The sequence below is a fragment of the Schistocerca gregaria genome, chromosome 2 (genome assembly GCF_023897955.1).
Source record: "Schistocerca gregaria isolate iqSchGreg1 chromosome 2, iqSchGreg1.2, whole genome shotgun sequence".
NCBI classification, from domain to species: domain Eukaryota; kingdom Metazoa; phylum Arthropoda; class Insecta; order Orthoptera; family Acrididae; genus Schistocerca; species Schistocerca gregaria.
The window spans coordinates 422,669,008-422,687,179 of record NC_064921.1 but is presented as its reverse complement, the minus strand read 5'-3'; the positions used below and the strand labels follow the sequence as shown (position 1 = coordinate 422,687,179).

General features: G+C 40.7%; 1 protein-coding gene across 4 annotated transcripts in view; it reads left to right on the top strand.

Annotated features, from left to right (window-relative positions):
* LOC126336172 (uncharacterized) overlaps positions 1–18,172 on the top strand; it is a 108,130-nt gene that overhangs the window by 10,160 nt on the left and 79,798 nt on the right. For 3 of the 4 annotated variants that reach the window (XR_007564905.1, XM_049999669.1, XM_049999670.1), the window contains exon 2: positions 16,243–16,455. The exons of the other annotated variant lie outside the window; for it this stretch is intronic. Coding sequence is in view for 2 of the 3 variants with exons in the window: in XM_049999669.1 (XP_049855626.1) it covers positions 16,243–16,455 (213 nt within the window). In the remaining variant the exon portion in view is untranslated. The remainder of the gene's footprint in view (positions 1–16,242; positions 16,456–18,172) is intronic. 4 annotated transcript variants of the gene reach the window in all.

The following is an 18,172-nucleotide window of genomic DNA, read 5'->3' as shown; positions in this document are numbered from 1 at the left end:
CGACCTCGGGGAAGATCAGTTTGGATTCCGTAGAAACACTGGAACACGTGAGGCAATACTGACCCTACAACTTATCTTAGAAGAAAGATTAAGGAAAGGCAAACCTACATTTCTAGCATTTGTAGACTTAGGGAAAGCTTTTGACAATGTTGACTGGAGTACTCTCTTTCAAATTCTGAAGTTGGCAGGGGTAAAGTACAGGGACCGAAAGGCTATTTAAAATTTATACAGAAACCAGATGGCAGATATAAGAGTCGAGGGGTATGAAAGGGAAGCAGTGGTCGGAAAGGGAGTAAGACAGGGTTGTAGCCTCTCCCCAATGTTATTCAATCTGTATATTGAGCAAGCAGTAAAGGAAACAAAAGAAAAATTCTGAGTAGGTATTAAAATCCACAGAGAAGAAATAAAAACTTTGAGGTTCGCCGATGACATTGTAATTCTGTCAGAGACAACACAGGACCTGGAAGAGCATTTAAACGGAATGGACAATTAGGAAATGAGACACTTAAAGTAGTAAAGGAGTTTTGCTATTTGGGGAGCAAAATAACTGATGATGGTTGAAGTAGAGAGGATATAAAATGTACTGGCAATGGCAAGGAAAGTGTTTCTGAAGAAGAGAAATTTGTTAACATCGAGTATAGATTTAAGTGTCAGGAAGTCATTTCTGAAAGTATTTGTATGGAGTGTAGCCATGTATGGAAGTGAAACATGGACGGTAAATAGTTTGGACAAGAAAAGAATAGAAGCTTTCGAAATGTGGTGCTACAGAAGAATGTTGAAGATTAGATGGGTAGATCACATAACTAATGAGGAAGTATTGAATAGGATTGGGGAGAAGAGAAGTTTGAAGCACAAGGGTTCACCAATTTGGTATTGGAGGGCTGCGTGGAGGGTAAAAATCGTAGAGGGAGACCAAGAGATGAATACACTAAGCAGATTCAGAAGGATGTAGGTTGCAGTAGGTACTGGGAGATGAAGAAGCTAGCACAGGATAGAGTAGCATGGAGAGCTGCATCAAACCAGTCTCAGGACTGAAGACCGCAATAACAACAACAAGCACATGCGCTATGATTGTATCATGTTTGTCTCTTGGACATTGATGTATTAATTGCTAACTGGAATGTTCCCTGCAGGCAGGTGGTAGTTTCCTTGAACAAATGTGGTTTCCAGCGACCTCAAACCTTCTGGTGTCTGTCACATCTCAAAAAGGTTGTTCTTGCCCATCTTCTGGTAAAGTTCCAGTCCATTAATACATTTCTTTGCAAAAGAAATTTTGAATACATTTGTAAGTTGCATTAGAAAGTCTCCTTATTTATTGGTGGTGACTATTTTTGGACTTCTGTCCATTCTCAAACCATTCTATAGAAACAAAATTGCAGCTGATGTTGCAGTAGTAATATTAGCACAGCTTGATTATGACAGTAATTCTTGTTACAGCATTAGTATGACAGTAATTCTTTTTGCAAAAGGATACAAAAAAGTTACAAATGTCTTCATGAGAGACTGAATACAGTTATGTATGCATGGGTGGAACAACACTGGCAAATATTCCAAATGTTATACTTAAGCATTCACACAAGAGACAATTTACAATAAGCGAGCAGTGCAAAGACAGCTAATTGATGGAGCTCACCAGTAGCTACCAAGTGATAGCGCCAGAGGCCACTAGTAATGGCATGTATTAGGATGAAATGTTCATTATCCAATCAACAGTTCTAATACTGCAATTTTATCATTGCAAATTATGTAATAATACTTAAAAATATTGCAGCCATTTGCTGATGGTAACCAATCCTAGTTCATCAAAAATAACAGACTGCATAATACGTGATTTGCAAATATGCACTCAAGTTACATCATAAATCACCAAGAGGTCCATTTCATCTCACAGGTCAAGAGTGAATGTGTCGCATTACTATTTGAAAATTTTCTCAAAACGATATCTCTTGACTAGTGTTGCTGCTGGCAGTGTGGTCCCAGTTGCCTGAGACTGCAGTCATGTGTGTGTGTGTGTGTGTGTGTGTGTGTGTGTGTGTGTGTGTGTGTGTGTGTGTGTGTATGTCTCTGTGTGTGTATGTGTGTGTGTGTCTATTGTTGATAAAGGCCAATGGCCGAAAGCTTTAATTGTGAAAATCTTTTTGTTGTGCCTATCTGTGACCCAGCATCTCCGCTATATGGTGAGTAGCAACTTTCCTTCTCATAATATTGTTACACTCCATCTTGGATTTTCCATTGTTTGAAATATATCTTGAAGTTCCACGAGGCACCTCTCAAATATTAATATATTTTGAATTTTTAATAATGTGCTAAAACATTATACATTGCTCTAAATGAGATTATATTTGAAAATGTTGCATGTAATGAAAAACTTTGTTCACAATACTATCAGACATAATCAACACATACACACTTCTGAGATTTTTTCCATCTTTGATTTGGAAAAATGAACTACAAAAATTTGGAACTTTTACCAAACTTCAAAATTATGTTTTAAAAATTAGAGTAGTCACAGGATCTACATCTGCATCCATACTCCACAAGACACATGACGGTGTGTGGTGGAGGATACCTTCAGTACCTGTATCGGTTCTCCCTTATATTCCAGTCTCGTATTGTTCATGGAAAGAAAGATAGTCGGTATGCCTCTGTGTGGGCGAGATATACGTAGGAGGGAGCAATAAACTTGATTCCTTGGTGAAGGTATGTTCTTGAAACTTCAACAAAAGCCCATACCGAGCTACTGAATGTCTCTTTTGCAGAGTCTTCCACTGGAGTTTATCTATCATCTCCGTAACGCTTTCGCAATTACTAAATGATTCTGTAATGAAGCACTCTACTCTCCATTGGGTCTTTTCTCTCTCTTCTATCAACCCTACCTGGTATGGGTCCCACACTGGTGAGCAGTATTCAAGCAGTGGGCAAACAAGTGTACTGTAACCTACTTCGTTTTGTGACTGCATTTCCTTAAGATTCTTCAGTGAATCTCAGTCTGGCATCTGCTTTACTGACGATTTATTTTATATGGTCATTCCATTTTAAATAACTCCTAATGCCTACTCCCAGATAATTTATGGAATTATCTACTACCAGTTCCTGACCTGCTATATTGTAGCTAAATGATAAAGGATCTTTCTTTCTATATATTTGCAGCACTTTACATTTGTCAAGATTGAGATTCAATTGCCATTCCCTGCACCATGTGTCAATTCATTGCAGATCCTCCTGCATTTCAGTACAATATTCCATTGTTACAAGCTCTCGCTATACTACAGCATCATCCGCAAAAAGCCTCAGTGAATTTCCGGTGTTATCCACAAGGTCATTTATATATATTGTGGATAGCAATGGTCCTACGACACTCCCCTACAGCACACCTGAAATCACTCTTACTTCGGAAGACATCTCTCTATTGAGAATGGCATGCTGCATTCTGTTATCTAGGAACTCTTCAATCCAATCACACAATTGGTCTGCTAGCCCATATTCTCTTACTTTGTTCATTAAATGACTGTGGGGAACTGTATCAAATGCCTTGCGAAAATCAAGAACACGGCATCTACCTGGGAACCCGTGTCTATGGCCCTCTGAGACTTGTGGACGAATAGTGCGAACTGGGTTTCACATGATTGTATTTTTCGAAACCTATGCAGATTCCTACAGAGTAGATTTCTAGTCTCCAGAAAAGTCATTATACTCAAACATAATACATGTTCCAAAATTCTACAACTGATCAACGTTAGAGATCTGCACATCTGTTTGACATTCATTCTTGAAAACGGGGATGACCCTTGCCCTTTTCCAATCTTTTGGAATGCTATCCTCTTCTAGAGACCTACGGTACACCGCTGCAAGAAGGGGGGCAAGTTCCTTCGCATACTCTATGTAAAATCAAACTGGTATCCCATCAGGTCCAGCAGCTTTTCCTCTTTTGAGCGATTTTAATTGTTTTTCTATCGCTCTGTCTTCTCTTTCAGTATCTACCATTTTGTCATCCATGCGACAAGCTAGAGAAGGAACTAAAATGCAGTCTTCCTCTGTGAAACAGCTTTGTAAAAAGACATTGAGTATTTCAGCTTTTTGTCTATCATCCTCTGTTTCAGTACCATTTTGGTCACAGAGTGTCTGGACATTTTGATCACTTACTGCTTTGACATAAGACCAAAATTTCTTAGGATTTTCTGCCAAGTCAGTACGTAGAACTTTACTATTAAATTCGTTGAACACCTCTCGCATAGGACACTAGATCGCGTGTTTCGCTTCATGTAATTTTTGTTTGTCTGCAAGGCTTTGGCTATGTTTATGTTTGCTGTGAAGTTCCCTTTGCTTCCGCAGCAGTTTTCTAACTCGTTTGTTGCACCACGGTGGCTCTTTTCCATCTCTTACGATCTTTCTTGACACATACTCATCTAATGCATATTTTGTGATGGTTCTGAACTTTGTCCACTGATCCTCAACTTTATCTGTACTTGAGATAAAACTTTTGTGTTGAGCCATCAAGTACTCTGAAATTTGATTTTTGTCACTTTTCCTAAACAGAAAAATCTTCCTACCTTTTATAATATTTCTATTTACGGCTGAAATCACCTATGCTGTAACCACTTTATGATCACTGATTCCCTGTTCTGTGTTAACTGTTTCAAATAGTTCGGGTCTGTTTGTCACCAGAAGGTCTAAAATGTTAGCACCACGAGTCGGTTCTCTGTTAAATTGCTCAAGGTAGTTTTCAGATAAAGCACTTAAAAAAATTTCACTGGATTCTTTGTCCCTGCCACCCATTATAAACGTTTGAGTCTTCCAGTCTATATCTGGTAAATTGAAATCTCCACCCGAAACTATAACAAAGTCGGGAAATCTACTCAAAATATTTTCCAAATTTTCCTTCAGGTTTTCTGCCACAACAGCTGCTGAGCCAGGGGGCCTATAGAGACATCCATTTACCATGTTTTAGTCTGCTTTAACAATAACCTTTGCCCAAATTATTTCACATGTCGGGTCTCTGTCAATTTCCTTTGATACTATTGCACTATTTATCGCTATAAACACACCTCCTCCATAACTGTCCAGCCAGTCTCTGTGGTTTACATTCTAATCTGAGTTTAGAATTTCATTACTGTTTACATCTTGTTTCAGCCAACTTTCTGTCCTTATTTACTATTACCACATTAATATTGTAATCCCCTGTTGAATTTTGCCTACTGCTACCTTGTCGTGTCTTGGGAGGTGTCTTGTTGGGCCAAGGGAGGGAATTCTCTAACCTAAAAGACCAACATGTGCACTCCAGATGTACTCCGCTACACTTGTAGCCCCTTCATGCGTGTAGTGCATGCCTGACCTATTCACGAGGACCCTACATATCTTCACCCGACAGCAGAGGTCGAGAAATTTGCACCCCAGATCTCTGCAGAATCGTTTGAGCCTCTGCTTTAAGCCTTCCACTCAGCTCCAAACCAGAGGACCGTGATCGGTTCTGGGAATGACACTACAAATAGTTAGCTCAAATTCCACCCCACGAGCGGGGCTTTCTACCTTCACCAACTCCACCAGCTGTCTGTATGAACTGAGGATGACCTCTGAACCCAGATGGCAGGAGTCATGGTGCCGACATGAGCAACAATTTGCTGTCAGGTGCACCCAGTCCTCTCTATTGCTGCTGGCAGGGCCTCCTCCACATCTCAGATGCGACCCCCTCACAAGCAGACAGAGTGAACACTGGCATCCTTCTGCGATCTTTCTACTATTTCCCTAAGGGGCTCCATCACCCGCCTAATATTGGAGCTCCCAATCACTAATAAACCCCTCCCCCTCATGTGCCTGCTCGGACCTTGCTGAAGGAGTGGCCACATGTCCACTCACAGGCAGAGTGGGCGATGCCACACGGCCAGCCTCCACATTGATCCTCTGCCTCGTGCGACATGAACGTCGTTGAACCTGCCACTCCCCTTGGGGAGAGGGTGGTCCAACTGTGCCCAGTACGTGTAAAGATGTCTCGACACCAGGGACCGTGGGTGAACACATAACACCTGGGGTCTACCATGCGACACACCAGACTTCCCCCTGCCACTACACTCCAAGGCAGCAGCCTGAAGTCAGCTGACCATGGCCATCAGCAGGTTCAGCTGTTCGCGAACAGTGGCTAGCTCCTCCTGCATCCACACACAGCTGTCACACATCCTATCCATCATAAGAAATCAACAGTTTACTGTAGTGAGTTAAATAATCAACTCTTAACTAGACTGCTAATTCACTAAAGGCAGCTAATAGCTGATTAAACTGTGGTTACTAGTCACTTCCTGTTGGAAATAATGAAAAGAAGCACTAGCTGTCTCAAAACAAACATGAAATCTATGGAACGGTATTACTAGTACTCGAAAATTAAAGCTTCCTAAAAGCAAAAACACATGGAAAAAGACTTGACAAGTAAGAGAAAGACAGTTAATACTTAAATTTACGTAGCTTGCTGCACAGGAGATGTGAAGCAGACGGCAGTTACGACGACACTGGCAGTACTGGCACTACAGCTGATTAAAGGGACTCTGTATGACTGTATTCAAAACAAACACAAAATCTATGGAACACTATTAAATGTGTTGAGGTGGTGGTGGTGGTGGTTAGTGTTTAACGTCCCGTCGACAACGAGGTCATTAGAGACGGAGTGCAAGCTCGGGTTAGGGAAGGATTGGGAAGGAAATCGGCCGTGCCCTTTCAAAGGAACCATCCTGGCATTGGCCTGAAATGATTTAGGGAAATCACAGAAAACCTAAATCAGGATGGCCGGAGATGGGATTGAACCATCGTCCTCCCGAATGCGTGTCCAGTGTGCTAACCACTGCGCCACCTCGCTCGGTAATGTGTTGAGAAATGTGGAAAGACTCCTTACGGGCAACTATGACATTAAAGCATGAAATTCTTAAACTATCAAAATATTTCCACACAAAGGTGAGAGAATATGAAATTTTTTGATTTTTGTAAATTATTTTCTCTAAATTCCTTATCCTGAAAACTCTAAAAATTGTTCCAACTACCAGAGGCAGTGGTCATGTGTGCAAATTGTGGTTGTGTAAGTGTGTGTGTGGGTGTTTATGCTGTCTATTTTGGACCAAGGCCTTATTGACAGGAAGCTCTCTTTCCGACATTTTTGTTGTGCCTTTCTGCGCATTTGCATAGTGAGTAGCATCTATCCTTTTCAGTATATAAGTATGTTTTATCTTTGTTTGAGATAAGGTAGACTTGTATAAGAGCTTGGAGTGCTAAATATGGATCTTCTGATATGACTCACTGGTTGCCGAAAAACATTATAAAATCAATCACAGCAATTTTAAATTCCTACTTCCATTCTTTCTGCCTTCTTTCACTGACTGATATCAAAGGTACATGTATTTATTCAGCACTAGAAGTGTGAATGTGTTAAATGTTATATGCCCATACTTCTTTCTTATTATGTTTCTTCCCTCCTTGAATTATTTATCATATCAAAGAAAGAACTGAAATGCCAAGAAAGAGCAAGAATTTTTAGATAGTTTATATAATGCTGGGTATTTATGATCTTATCTGGAAAGGCAACTGCTAGAGACAATATGTTGTTGTTGTTGTTGTGGTCTCCAGTCCTGAGACTGGTTTGATGCAGCTCTCCATGCTAATCTATCCTACGCAAGCTCCTTCATCTCCCAGTACCTACTGCAACCTACATCCTTCTGAATCTGCTTAGTGTATTCATCTCTTGGTCTCCCTCTACGATTTTTACCCTCCACACTGCCCTCCAATGCTAAATTTGTGATCCCTTGATGTCTCAGGACATGTCCTACCAGCCGATCCCTTCTTCTAGACAAGTTGTGCCACAAACTTCTCTTCTCCCCAATCCTATTCAATACCTCCTCATTAGTTACGTGATCTACCCACCTAATCTTCAACATTCTTCTGTAGCACCACATTTCGAAAGCTTCTATTCTCTTCTTGTCCACACTATTTATTGTCCATGTTTCACTTCCATACATGGTTACACTCCATACAAATACTTTCAGAAACGACTTCCTGACACTTAAGTCTATACTCGATGTCAACAAATTTCTCTTCTTCAGAAACGCTTTCCTTGCCATTGGCAGTCTACATTTTATATCCTCTCTACTTCGACCATCATCAGTTATTTAGAGACAATATATGCTGAGATTAATCACAGTAAGGAAACTTAACAGTGGTATTCCAACCATTTCTTTCATAAAGAAGCATGTTAATGCAGTGGCACCTTACCGGAAGATGGGCAAGAACAGCCTTTTCGAGGTGTCACAGACACCGTAAGATTTGAGGTGACTGGAAATCACAGCTGGTCAATGAAATCATTACCTGCCTGCAGTGATTGTTTCTGGAAATGTCCCAGTTAGTGCATTAATGTCAAAAGATAAACACAATACAAAACACAATAAATGTGGATCACCGGACATCTAATGTACAAAGAGGTCTAAAATTTTTATTAAAAATGTTCTGAAACCTATGACAGGCAGAGGAAAAAAGTAGAAAAATTGGGAAATCTATTCCACAGGCACAAAACATTTCATAGTGCATGTGTTTACCACAAGCAATGCGGTAAAATAACACAAATGGCTGCTGGTTTAGAGTTGAGAGAAAGGCTTGAACTAGGAACCTCAGTGGTTCTCAGATAAGCCAGGCAGTGACTTCATATATTTGCTCGTAGGACTGAGAAATATAAGGCCCCACTAAATGACTCAGGAGTACTCCACAAATCACAGACTGCAACCCAAGTAGCTGACTGTATGTGTGTGGTGCATACAAGTTATTATTATTATTATTATTATTATTATTATTTTTAGATTATGTGACATTCCATCCATCAGATATCAGTAGTTGTCATATAGACCTAGCCCACAGTATTAATATGAGACCCCTATCTGATGCTCTGAAGTCACTGTGTGTGCTACTGGCACAATGCAGCAACATAAAGGTAGGTTTGTGAGTGTGTGTGTGGGCCCATGTGTGCATGTGTTTATCTTTCTCTAGCTAGTTAAAGGATTCATCCGAAAGCATAGTAGGTGTAATAACAGGTTTAAAACAAAGCATAAGGACTAGGGCTGAGACATACTAAGCGAAGCACTTTTGGCTGTCAAGGGAGCAATACATGAAGTCTTCAATTGCTGCAATAGCAGAATATTGTCAAATGATCTTTCATAAAACGCAAAGAAATTCTGGTGTTTTATGAAGGCTTTTAGTGGCACCCAAGTCAGTGTCCAGTCACTTTCAGATGAGATGGGAACTGAAATTGAGGGTATCAGAACAAAATCAGAAATGCTTAACTCCATTTTCAAATGTTCATTTACGGAGAAAAACTCAAGTAAATTGCCCCGGTTTAGTCCTTGTACCACCGAAAAGAAGATTGAAATAAGTGTTAGTTTCAGTAGCATTGAGAAACAGCTGAAATTGTTAAACTTGAACAAAGCTCCAGGACCTGATGGAATCTCTGTCAGATTCTATACTGAATTTATGGCTATCATAGATCCCTGAACAAAAAGCTGTGCTCAATAATTAGAAGAAAGCATAAATCACACCATTTACAACAAGGGTAGTAGATGTAATCCACAAAACTACTGTCCAATATACTTAGACAATGATTTGTTGTAGAATCTTAATACATATTCTGAGCTCAAACATGGCCCAGGTCATAGCAATCTATAAAAAGGGTAGAAAATCAGATGCACATAATTACTGACCAATTTCACTGACATCGATTTGTTGTAGAATCATGGAACATATTTTGTGTTTAGACTTTATGACCTTTCTAGACTCTAAGAAGCTCATCTGCAGAAACCAGCACAGTTTTAGGAAACGGCGGTCATGCAAGACACAGCTGGCTCTCTTTGTGCATGATGTACAACAGGCTCTAGATACCGGCTCCCAGGCTGATGCCATATTCCTCAACTTTTGAAAGATGTTCGACTCAGTTCTGCACTGCTGCTTTCTCCAAAAAAGTGTGCACTTACGGTCTATCTGGTGACATATACGGTTGGATAGAAAGTTTTCTAACAGACAGAGTGCAGTATGTCGTTCTGAATTGGGAGACTTCAACAGAAACAAGCATGATATCAGGTGTGCCCCAGGGCAGCGCAATAGGTCTGCTGATTTTTATGATTTACGTAAACGATCTGGTTGATGGTATTGACAGCAGCATTAGACTGCCGATGATGCTGTAGTCTACAGGAAAGAAGTATCACACAAAAGTTGTGAACAAGTCAATGAGGATTTGGAGAAATGAAATGCATAGTGTAATGACTGGCAGTTATATCTCAATATTACTAGGTGTAACCTACTGCATATAACAAAGTGAAAATCCCCATTAACGTATGAGTACAAAATAGATGCCCAGCCTTTGGAAGCAATAACATCCGTCAAGTATCTTGGTGTGATTATTCGAAATGATCTCAAATGGAACGATCAGATTACACAAGTAATGTGTAAGGTGAACTTTAGAGTGCAGTTTATTGGAAGAATCCTGAAGTGATACAGCCTTTCAAGAAAGGAAATTGCTAACAGTACTTTAGTTCGTCCAGTCTTAGAGTATTGTTTATCTGTATGGGACCCTTACCAGTTGGGTCTGATTCAAGAGACTGAGAAGGTCCAAAGAAGAGCAGCAAGATTCGTGATTGGTACATTTAGCCATCGTGAGAGCGTTACAAATCTCATAGAAAGTTTTAATTGGGACACACTTACACATAGATGACGCACTAAATGGAAGGGGCTGCTCACTAAATTCCAAAATACGATCTTCGCCGAGGATGTGGAGCATATGTTATTACCACCAACTTTCAAATCGTGCAATGATAGTAGTATTGAATACAGTAGTACGAGTTGAAAACTTTTGTCCCTGTTTGTGGGTGTATTAATGCTGTCTCCTTTGTGACTTTGTACTTCCTTTGTGCTAGTGGGAGATTACAGAAACTCTTCTCATTCTTTGCAGATATTGTTTTGTTTGTGTTCCCTCTAATCTTAGTGTCGTTTAGCACTTCTATTCCACACCAAAGAAAAAAAGCCTTTGGTTGTTTCGTGTACATTTTGTAAATGTTTTTTCATGACAGATGTTACACATGTACTTGTGTTGGAAGTTCAGAGAGGTACACAGAGTGTGAACTGAATTTATATGAAAATAGCAATTTTGTGGCGCACAATCTCGTAACTTAGGTTGTTAGACAGTATCAGGTTTTGTAAAATTTAATTGTAAAATGTATCAGGTTTTGTCTTATTTTTTCAACAATTCAGCGTTTTTATCTCACTTATGTATCATTTTGAGGAGTTATACGAATGGCTTGACACTGTCAGAATTGCAGTGTTGTATTAATATGGGCAAGGAGATGCCTTTACATAGTTTCCTGAAGTCAAGAAAGTTACCGAGTTATATTTATTAGGTCTTGTTTAGGCACTCATTATTGGCTAGGTTTTGGCAGTCACTAGTGTATGGAGGCGGAATTGTTCAAATATGTCAAAAGCTAAATGTTTGCTATGCTACAGAGTTTGTTTCCCAGGAGTAATTTATGTTTCTTTCACATCATGTTTAGTCTTAGTGAGTAGAAGCCATGAAGGTGGAATTACGTAATCATTTTTATTGGAAGGGAATATATTTTTGAAGACTGCTAGGCCTTCCAGGTCTTTCGATATATAGATCTGTATGTGAGCAAAACCTTGGTATTTAATAGAAAAGGTGATCTGGAGAACATCTTGAAGGAGGAAAGAAAGATCATGAGGAAAATGTTGGGACCAGATAATACAGAAGAGGCGTATAGACTCAGATCGTGCAAAACAACAGAAGAACTGTCCAACCTTGTCACAGATATCAGGAAATGACGACCAAAATTCTATGGACTCATTCATAGACTCGCATCTTCAAGGCTAACTCACAAGATTTTGACATACACTGCAAAACTGAAGAACATTCCATGGATAGAAGAAGTCAAATATGACTTGGAAAAGTCACAGATGGGAACAAAAGACATACTAGACAGGAAACTTTACTGTCAGATGATAAACAGATGCCAGAGAATGAAGTCCCTAAAAGATCAGGGACCAAATGGTCAGAAGAAAGGAAGAAAGCACAGAGTGAAAGAATGAAAGCTATATGGGCTGTTGGAAAGGCAAATCATAAATATTATGCATGATCTGACAGGGTGCATACAACATTATATACAGGGTGGTCAGAAACTGTGTGAAATGCTTGTAGGGATGTTACAGGGCAGGTTGTACTGAGACATAAATGTTAAGAAAAAAATTCAATACATTGCTCCGTTTCCGAGTTATTTAGCATAGAATCTAGCCAATCGGGGTGTCGCGCGCGAACACTCAAGTGGCCTGCCAGGGGCGGTGTTGCCCAACGAGTGCTTTGTCTTATTAGATGGAACTTGAATTTACACGCATGACGATCTGATTGGCTAACTTCAATGTTAAATAACTCAGAAACGGCACAACTTCTCGAATTTCTTTCTTAACATTTATGTATCAGTACAACCTGCCCTGTAACATCTCTACAAGTATTTCACACATTTTCTGACCACCGGGAAACATTCCACGTGGGAAAAATATATCTAAAAACAAAGATGATGTGACTTACCAAACAAAAGCACTGGCAGGTCGATGACACACAAACATACACACAAAATTCAAGCTTTCACAACCGGCGGTTGCTTCGTCAGGAAAGAGGGAAGGAGAGGGAACGATGAAAGGATGTGGGTTTTAAGGGAGAGGGTATGGAGCAGGTAAACACTCGCACACACACACATATCCATCCGCACATACACAGACTAATTTCAAGTTGCCACTGCTCATACCTCACCTGTCTTTCAACAACTTCTTTGCCTCTGTACTTCTGCCTCGACTGACATCTCTGCACAAACTCTTTGCCTTTACAAATGTCTGCTTGTGTCTGTGTATGTGCTGATGGATATGTGTGTGTGTGCAAGTGTATACCTATCCCTTTTTCCCCCTAAGGTAAGTCTCTCTGCTCCCGGAATTGGAATGACTCCTTACCCTCTCCCTTAAAACCCACATCCGTTCATCTTTCCCTCTCCTTCCCTCTTTCCTGAAGAAGCAACCGTCGGTTGCGAAAGCTAGAAATTCTGTGTGTGTGTTTGTGTGTTTTATTTATTGTGCCTATCTACCGGCGCTTTCCCGCTTGGTAAGTCTTGGAATCTTTGTTTTTAATATATTTTTCCCATGTGGAAGTTTCTTTCTTTCTATATATATATATATATATATATATATATATATGCAACAGTACCTCCATTATGACAGCTGCCACCCATTCTATATCAAACGGTCCCTTCCCTACAGCCTAGACCTGCGTGGCAAACGAATCTGCTCCAGTCCTGAATCCCTGAACCATTACACCAACAACCTGAAAACAGCTTTCACATCCCACAACTACCCTACCGACCTGGTACAGAAGCAAATAACCAGAGACACTTCCTCATCCCCTCAAACCCAGAACCTCTCTCAGAAGAACCCCAAAAGTGCCCCACTTGTGACAGGATACTTCCTGGGACTGGATCAGACTCTGAATGTGGCTCTCCAGCATGGATACGACTTCCTCAAATCCTGCCCTGAAATGAGATCCATCATTCATGAAATCCTCCCCACTCCACCAACAGTGTTCTTCCGGCATCCACTTAACCTTCGTAACCTCTTGGTTCATCCCTATGAAATCCCCAAACCACCTTCCCTACCCTCTGGCTCCTACCCTTGTAACTGCCCCCGGTGTAAAACCTGTCCCATGCACCCTCCCACCACCACCTACTCCAGTCCTGTAACCCAGAAGGTGTACACGATCAAAGGCAGAGCCACGTGTGAAAGCACCCACGTGGTTTATCAACTGACCTGCCTACACTGTGACGCATTCTATGTGGGAATGACTAGTAACAAACTGTTCATTCGCATGAATGGACACAGGCAGACAGTGTTTGTTGGTAATGAGGATCACCCTGTGGCTTGGTGTGTGGCCAGCTCATCTTGGCACAGTGTTACACCATCCGGGTTATCTGGATACTTAACACTAACACCAACCCTTCCGAACTCCGGAGATGGGAACTTGCTCTTCAATATATCCTCTCTTCCCGTTATCCACCAGGCCTCAATATCTCCTAATTTCAAGTTGCCACCACTCATACCTCACCTGTCATTCAACAACATCTTTGCCTCTGCACTTCCGCCTTGACTGACATCTCTGCCCAAACTGTTTGCCTTTAAATATGTTTGCTTGTGTCTGTGTATGTATGGATGGACCTCAACTCCTTTGGTTCCATCAGATTCACATGGTCCTACTCCAAATCCCATGCCACTTTCCTTGACGTTGACCTCCATCTGTCCAATGGCCAGCTTCACACATCCATCCACATCAAACCCACCAACAAGCAACAGTACCTCCATTATGACAGCTGCCACCCATTCCATATCAAACGGTCCCTTCCCTACAGCCTAGGCCTTCGTGGCAAACGAATCTGCTCCAGTCCTGAATCCCTGGACCATTACACCAACAACCTGAAAACAGCTTTTGCATCCCGTAACTACCCTCCCGACCTGATACAGAAGCAAATAACCAGAGCCACTTCCTCATCCCCTCAAACCCAGAACCTCTCACAGAAGAACCCCAAAAGTGCCCCACTTGTGACAGGATACTTCCCGGGACTGGATCAGACTCTGAATGTGGCTCTCCAGCAGGGATACGACTTCCTAAAATCCTGCCTGAAATGAGATCCATCCTTCATGAAATCCTCCCCACTCCACCAACAGTGTCTTTCCGGCATCCACCTAACCTTCGTAACCTCTTGGTTCATCCCTATGAAATCCCCAAACCACCTTCCCTACCCTCTGGCTCCTACCCTTGTAACTGCCCCTCAGTGTAAAACCTGTCCTATGCACCCTCCCACCACCACCTACTCCAGTCCTGTAACCCGGAAGGTGTACACGATCAAAGGCAGACCCATGTGTGAAAGCACCCACGTGATTTACCAACTGACCTGCCTACACTGTGACGCTTTCTATGTGGGAATGACCAGCAACAAACTGTCCATTCGCATGAATGGACACAGGCAGACAGTGTTTGTTGGTAATGAGGATCACCCTGTGGATAAACATGCCTTGATGCACGGCCAGCACATCTTGGCACAGTGTTACACCGTCCGGGTTATCTGGATACTTCCCACCAACACCAACCTATCCGAACTCCAGAGATTTGAACTTGCCCTTCAATATATCCTCTCTTCTCGTTATCCACCAGGCCTCAATCTCCGCTAATTTCAAGTTGCCGCCACTCATACCTCACCTGTCATTCAACATCATCTTTGCCTCTGTACTTCCGCCTCAACTGACATCTCTGCCCTTACTCTTTGCCTTTAAATATGTCTGCTTGTGTCTGTGTATGTATGGATGGATATATGTGTGTGTGTGTGTGTGTGTGTGTGTGTGTGTGTGTGTGTGTGTGTGTGTATGCGCGCGCGAGTATATACATATCCTTTTTTCCCCCTAAGGTAAGTCTTTCCGTTCCCGGGATTGGAATGACTCCTTACCCTCTCCCTTAAAACCCACATCCTTTCGTCTTTCCTTTTCCTTCCCTCTTTCCTGACGAAGCAGCCGCTGGTTGCGAAAGCTTGAAATTTTGTGTGTGTGTGTTTGTATATAAGATGAACCTTTTTTCCTATTGGGGTTGAAGGCAATATTTTCTGACAGTGGTCAACTTGAAATAGATCCCAACAGTGCGTTTAAAACACTGGTTTGGTGAAGAAGAAAAAAGAAAAGGAGGATATTGCCCAATAACCTTTAGGTTACTTCAATTGACAATGGCCATGGAAGCATGCTGACACATTATTGATTGGTGACTCCATGGTGTGTTGTGTGCACCACGACCAAATAGTGGATAGAACTGGAGTTTATGTGATCGCTCTGAGCTTGTGGTTATAGCTTGATACCAGTGCCTACAAATTTTAATTGTATATTACAGCACTGAGGATGGTCACTAAATGACCAGAAATCGATTTTGCTGACAATAAAACAACAAAATACGGCTAATGCTGATTTTCCTTCCAATTCTATGCTGACACATATAACCATCACATGTATTCATTACATCTGGTATTTTATTCAAAATTTAAATAGTAACTTTAGAGTTATAAAAGCAATTTCTAAAATTTATTTTTAAAGACCTTGTCAAAATAGTTGAGTAGTGTAATGTAAGGAAGTGTTAACTTTGTCAATGTGCAGGCAAGTTTCTTTCATGAGGAGGTACTCTGCAAGACAACACGCTTGGCTGATGATGAGAAGTCTGTGGAAGGATACTTGGAGCACATCCATTACTGGATGGAAGATGGAGCTTCAGTAGTTGCAGTACATGAGGGCTCTGGACTTGTTGTCGGTGTTATGCTTGGTATAGTCGTGAGTCGTCTCTTCCATACAAGAACTTACAGCCGAATATGTGTCAGTATATTTCTTTAATACATGGATTATTGTATATAAAACGAATCATCATGCTACTTCTCACATGATATTATCCTACAATCAGAGTTGTTGTTTACTTATTGATGTTCTTTTAAGAAGGAAGCTGAAGCCCATCAGATTAAAGCACAGACATATGTAAAGAGATTCAGCAACAAGTGAAAAAATCAGGGACTCCCTTCTAAAATAATTTATTGCCTTAAATGTTACAGTTTGTATGGACTAGCTATAAGAAGACATAAAGAAGTGAAGATCTAAATAACCTAGTAATTTTCACTGTTGTAATAAAATAACTAACTGAAATTGAGTCTGTGCAGAAGACACATCTAGAAAGTGCTTCATTCTTTAAAGGGTCAGTGTTTGTTGGAAGTTAGCAGAGAGAATTTTGCAAGACACTGAATCAGCAAAATTTATATCTGTTATAGCTGACAAAACTATTGACTCTGTAGATATGTTGCAACTCGTAGTATTGTCTAGATGTATCAATGTAGAGGAACATCTTATTGAAAGGATTTGGGGATTTTTTAATCTTAATGGACAAAATGCCAACACTGTTGCTAAATTTGTGCTGTTGAATGAAGATCAAGTTTTGAAAGATGGGAGTAAACTGATAGGGCAAAGTTGGTGTGCATGCTACAAGAGAAACATGTAACCCATAGGGGCTTTCATGCTCAAAGACATGTAATTTTGCTGTAGGTAAAGCCAATCAGACAAGTGTATGTGAGGAAGACAGACTAATTAATGGTTCCTAAAGATAGACAGCAGCCTATTCTGTAATTGAATGGGCAACAGTCTGGATAATTGGCTGATCTGTCATTCTAACATTAGCCAATATTATCCTATAGTGGTATTGCAGAAGGCTGAAAGCCAGGGAAACTACAGTCATTATACTTTCTGAGAACACAAAGTTCTAATTGACAGTTTAATAGTATTGGAATCATTCTGGGTGAAATATTCTAGAGTTAAAATAGTCTCCCATTTGGATCTTTGGACCTCCAGATGGGGAGGATATTTTCAACAGAAAAAACAAATTTCATATTCTACAGGACAGGCCTTAACTAGGTAAGCAGATCAGAGAACTCAAAAAGAGATATGTATGGGCTGGCGTTAGATATAGTGGAAATTAGTGAAATGGAGTGACAGAGAGAACAGGATTTCTGGTCAGCCGAGACTGATTATCAACACAACATCATATTGCTTAACCAAGAGTAGGTCTAACAATAAATGAGACAGTAGAATGCAGGCACATTACCATTAACAGTAGGAATGGCTAGAGGAGAAATGCAAATCTGTACAAGCGTGCATGATTAATGGAAAGGTAGATGGTGTTAAGAGGAAAACTAAAGAAACCTCTGTGGAAAAGAGAGGCATATGTATGAATATCAAGAGCTTCTATGGCAAGCCTTTTTTATACAAAGAAGGGATAGCTCAAAGGTGAAGAAAAATGAAGAAGCACTATACAAGGAAAGGGAATTGAAGACATTACCTCCATGAGTAGCGCTTCATTCAGTGTGGCATAGTGGTTGTGTCACTAGCTAGTGGTCACTTGTGGGTCACCAGCACAAGCCTGACCACCAGTAATTATTTGTTATTGTGTATTTATCATTACTGGAAGATTATCGAAATTTGTTATGTTTTTCAATTTTTGTATATTCTGGAATATTCAATGTCTGGCTAAATGCAACCATTCTCTGCACAG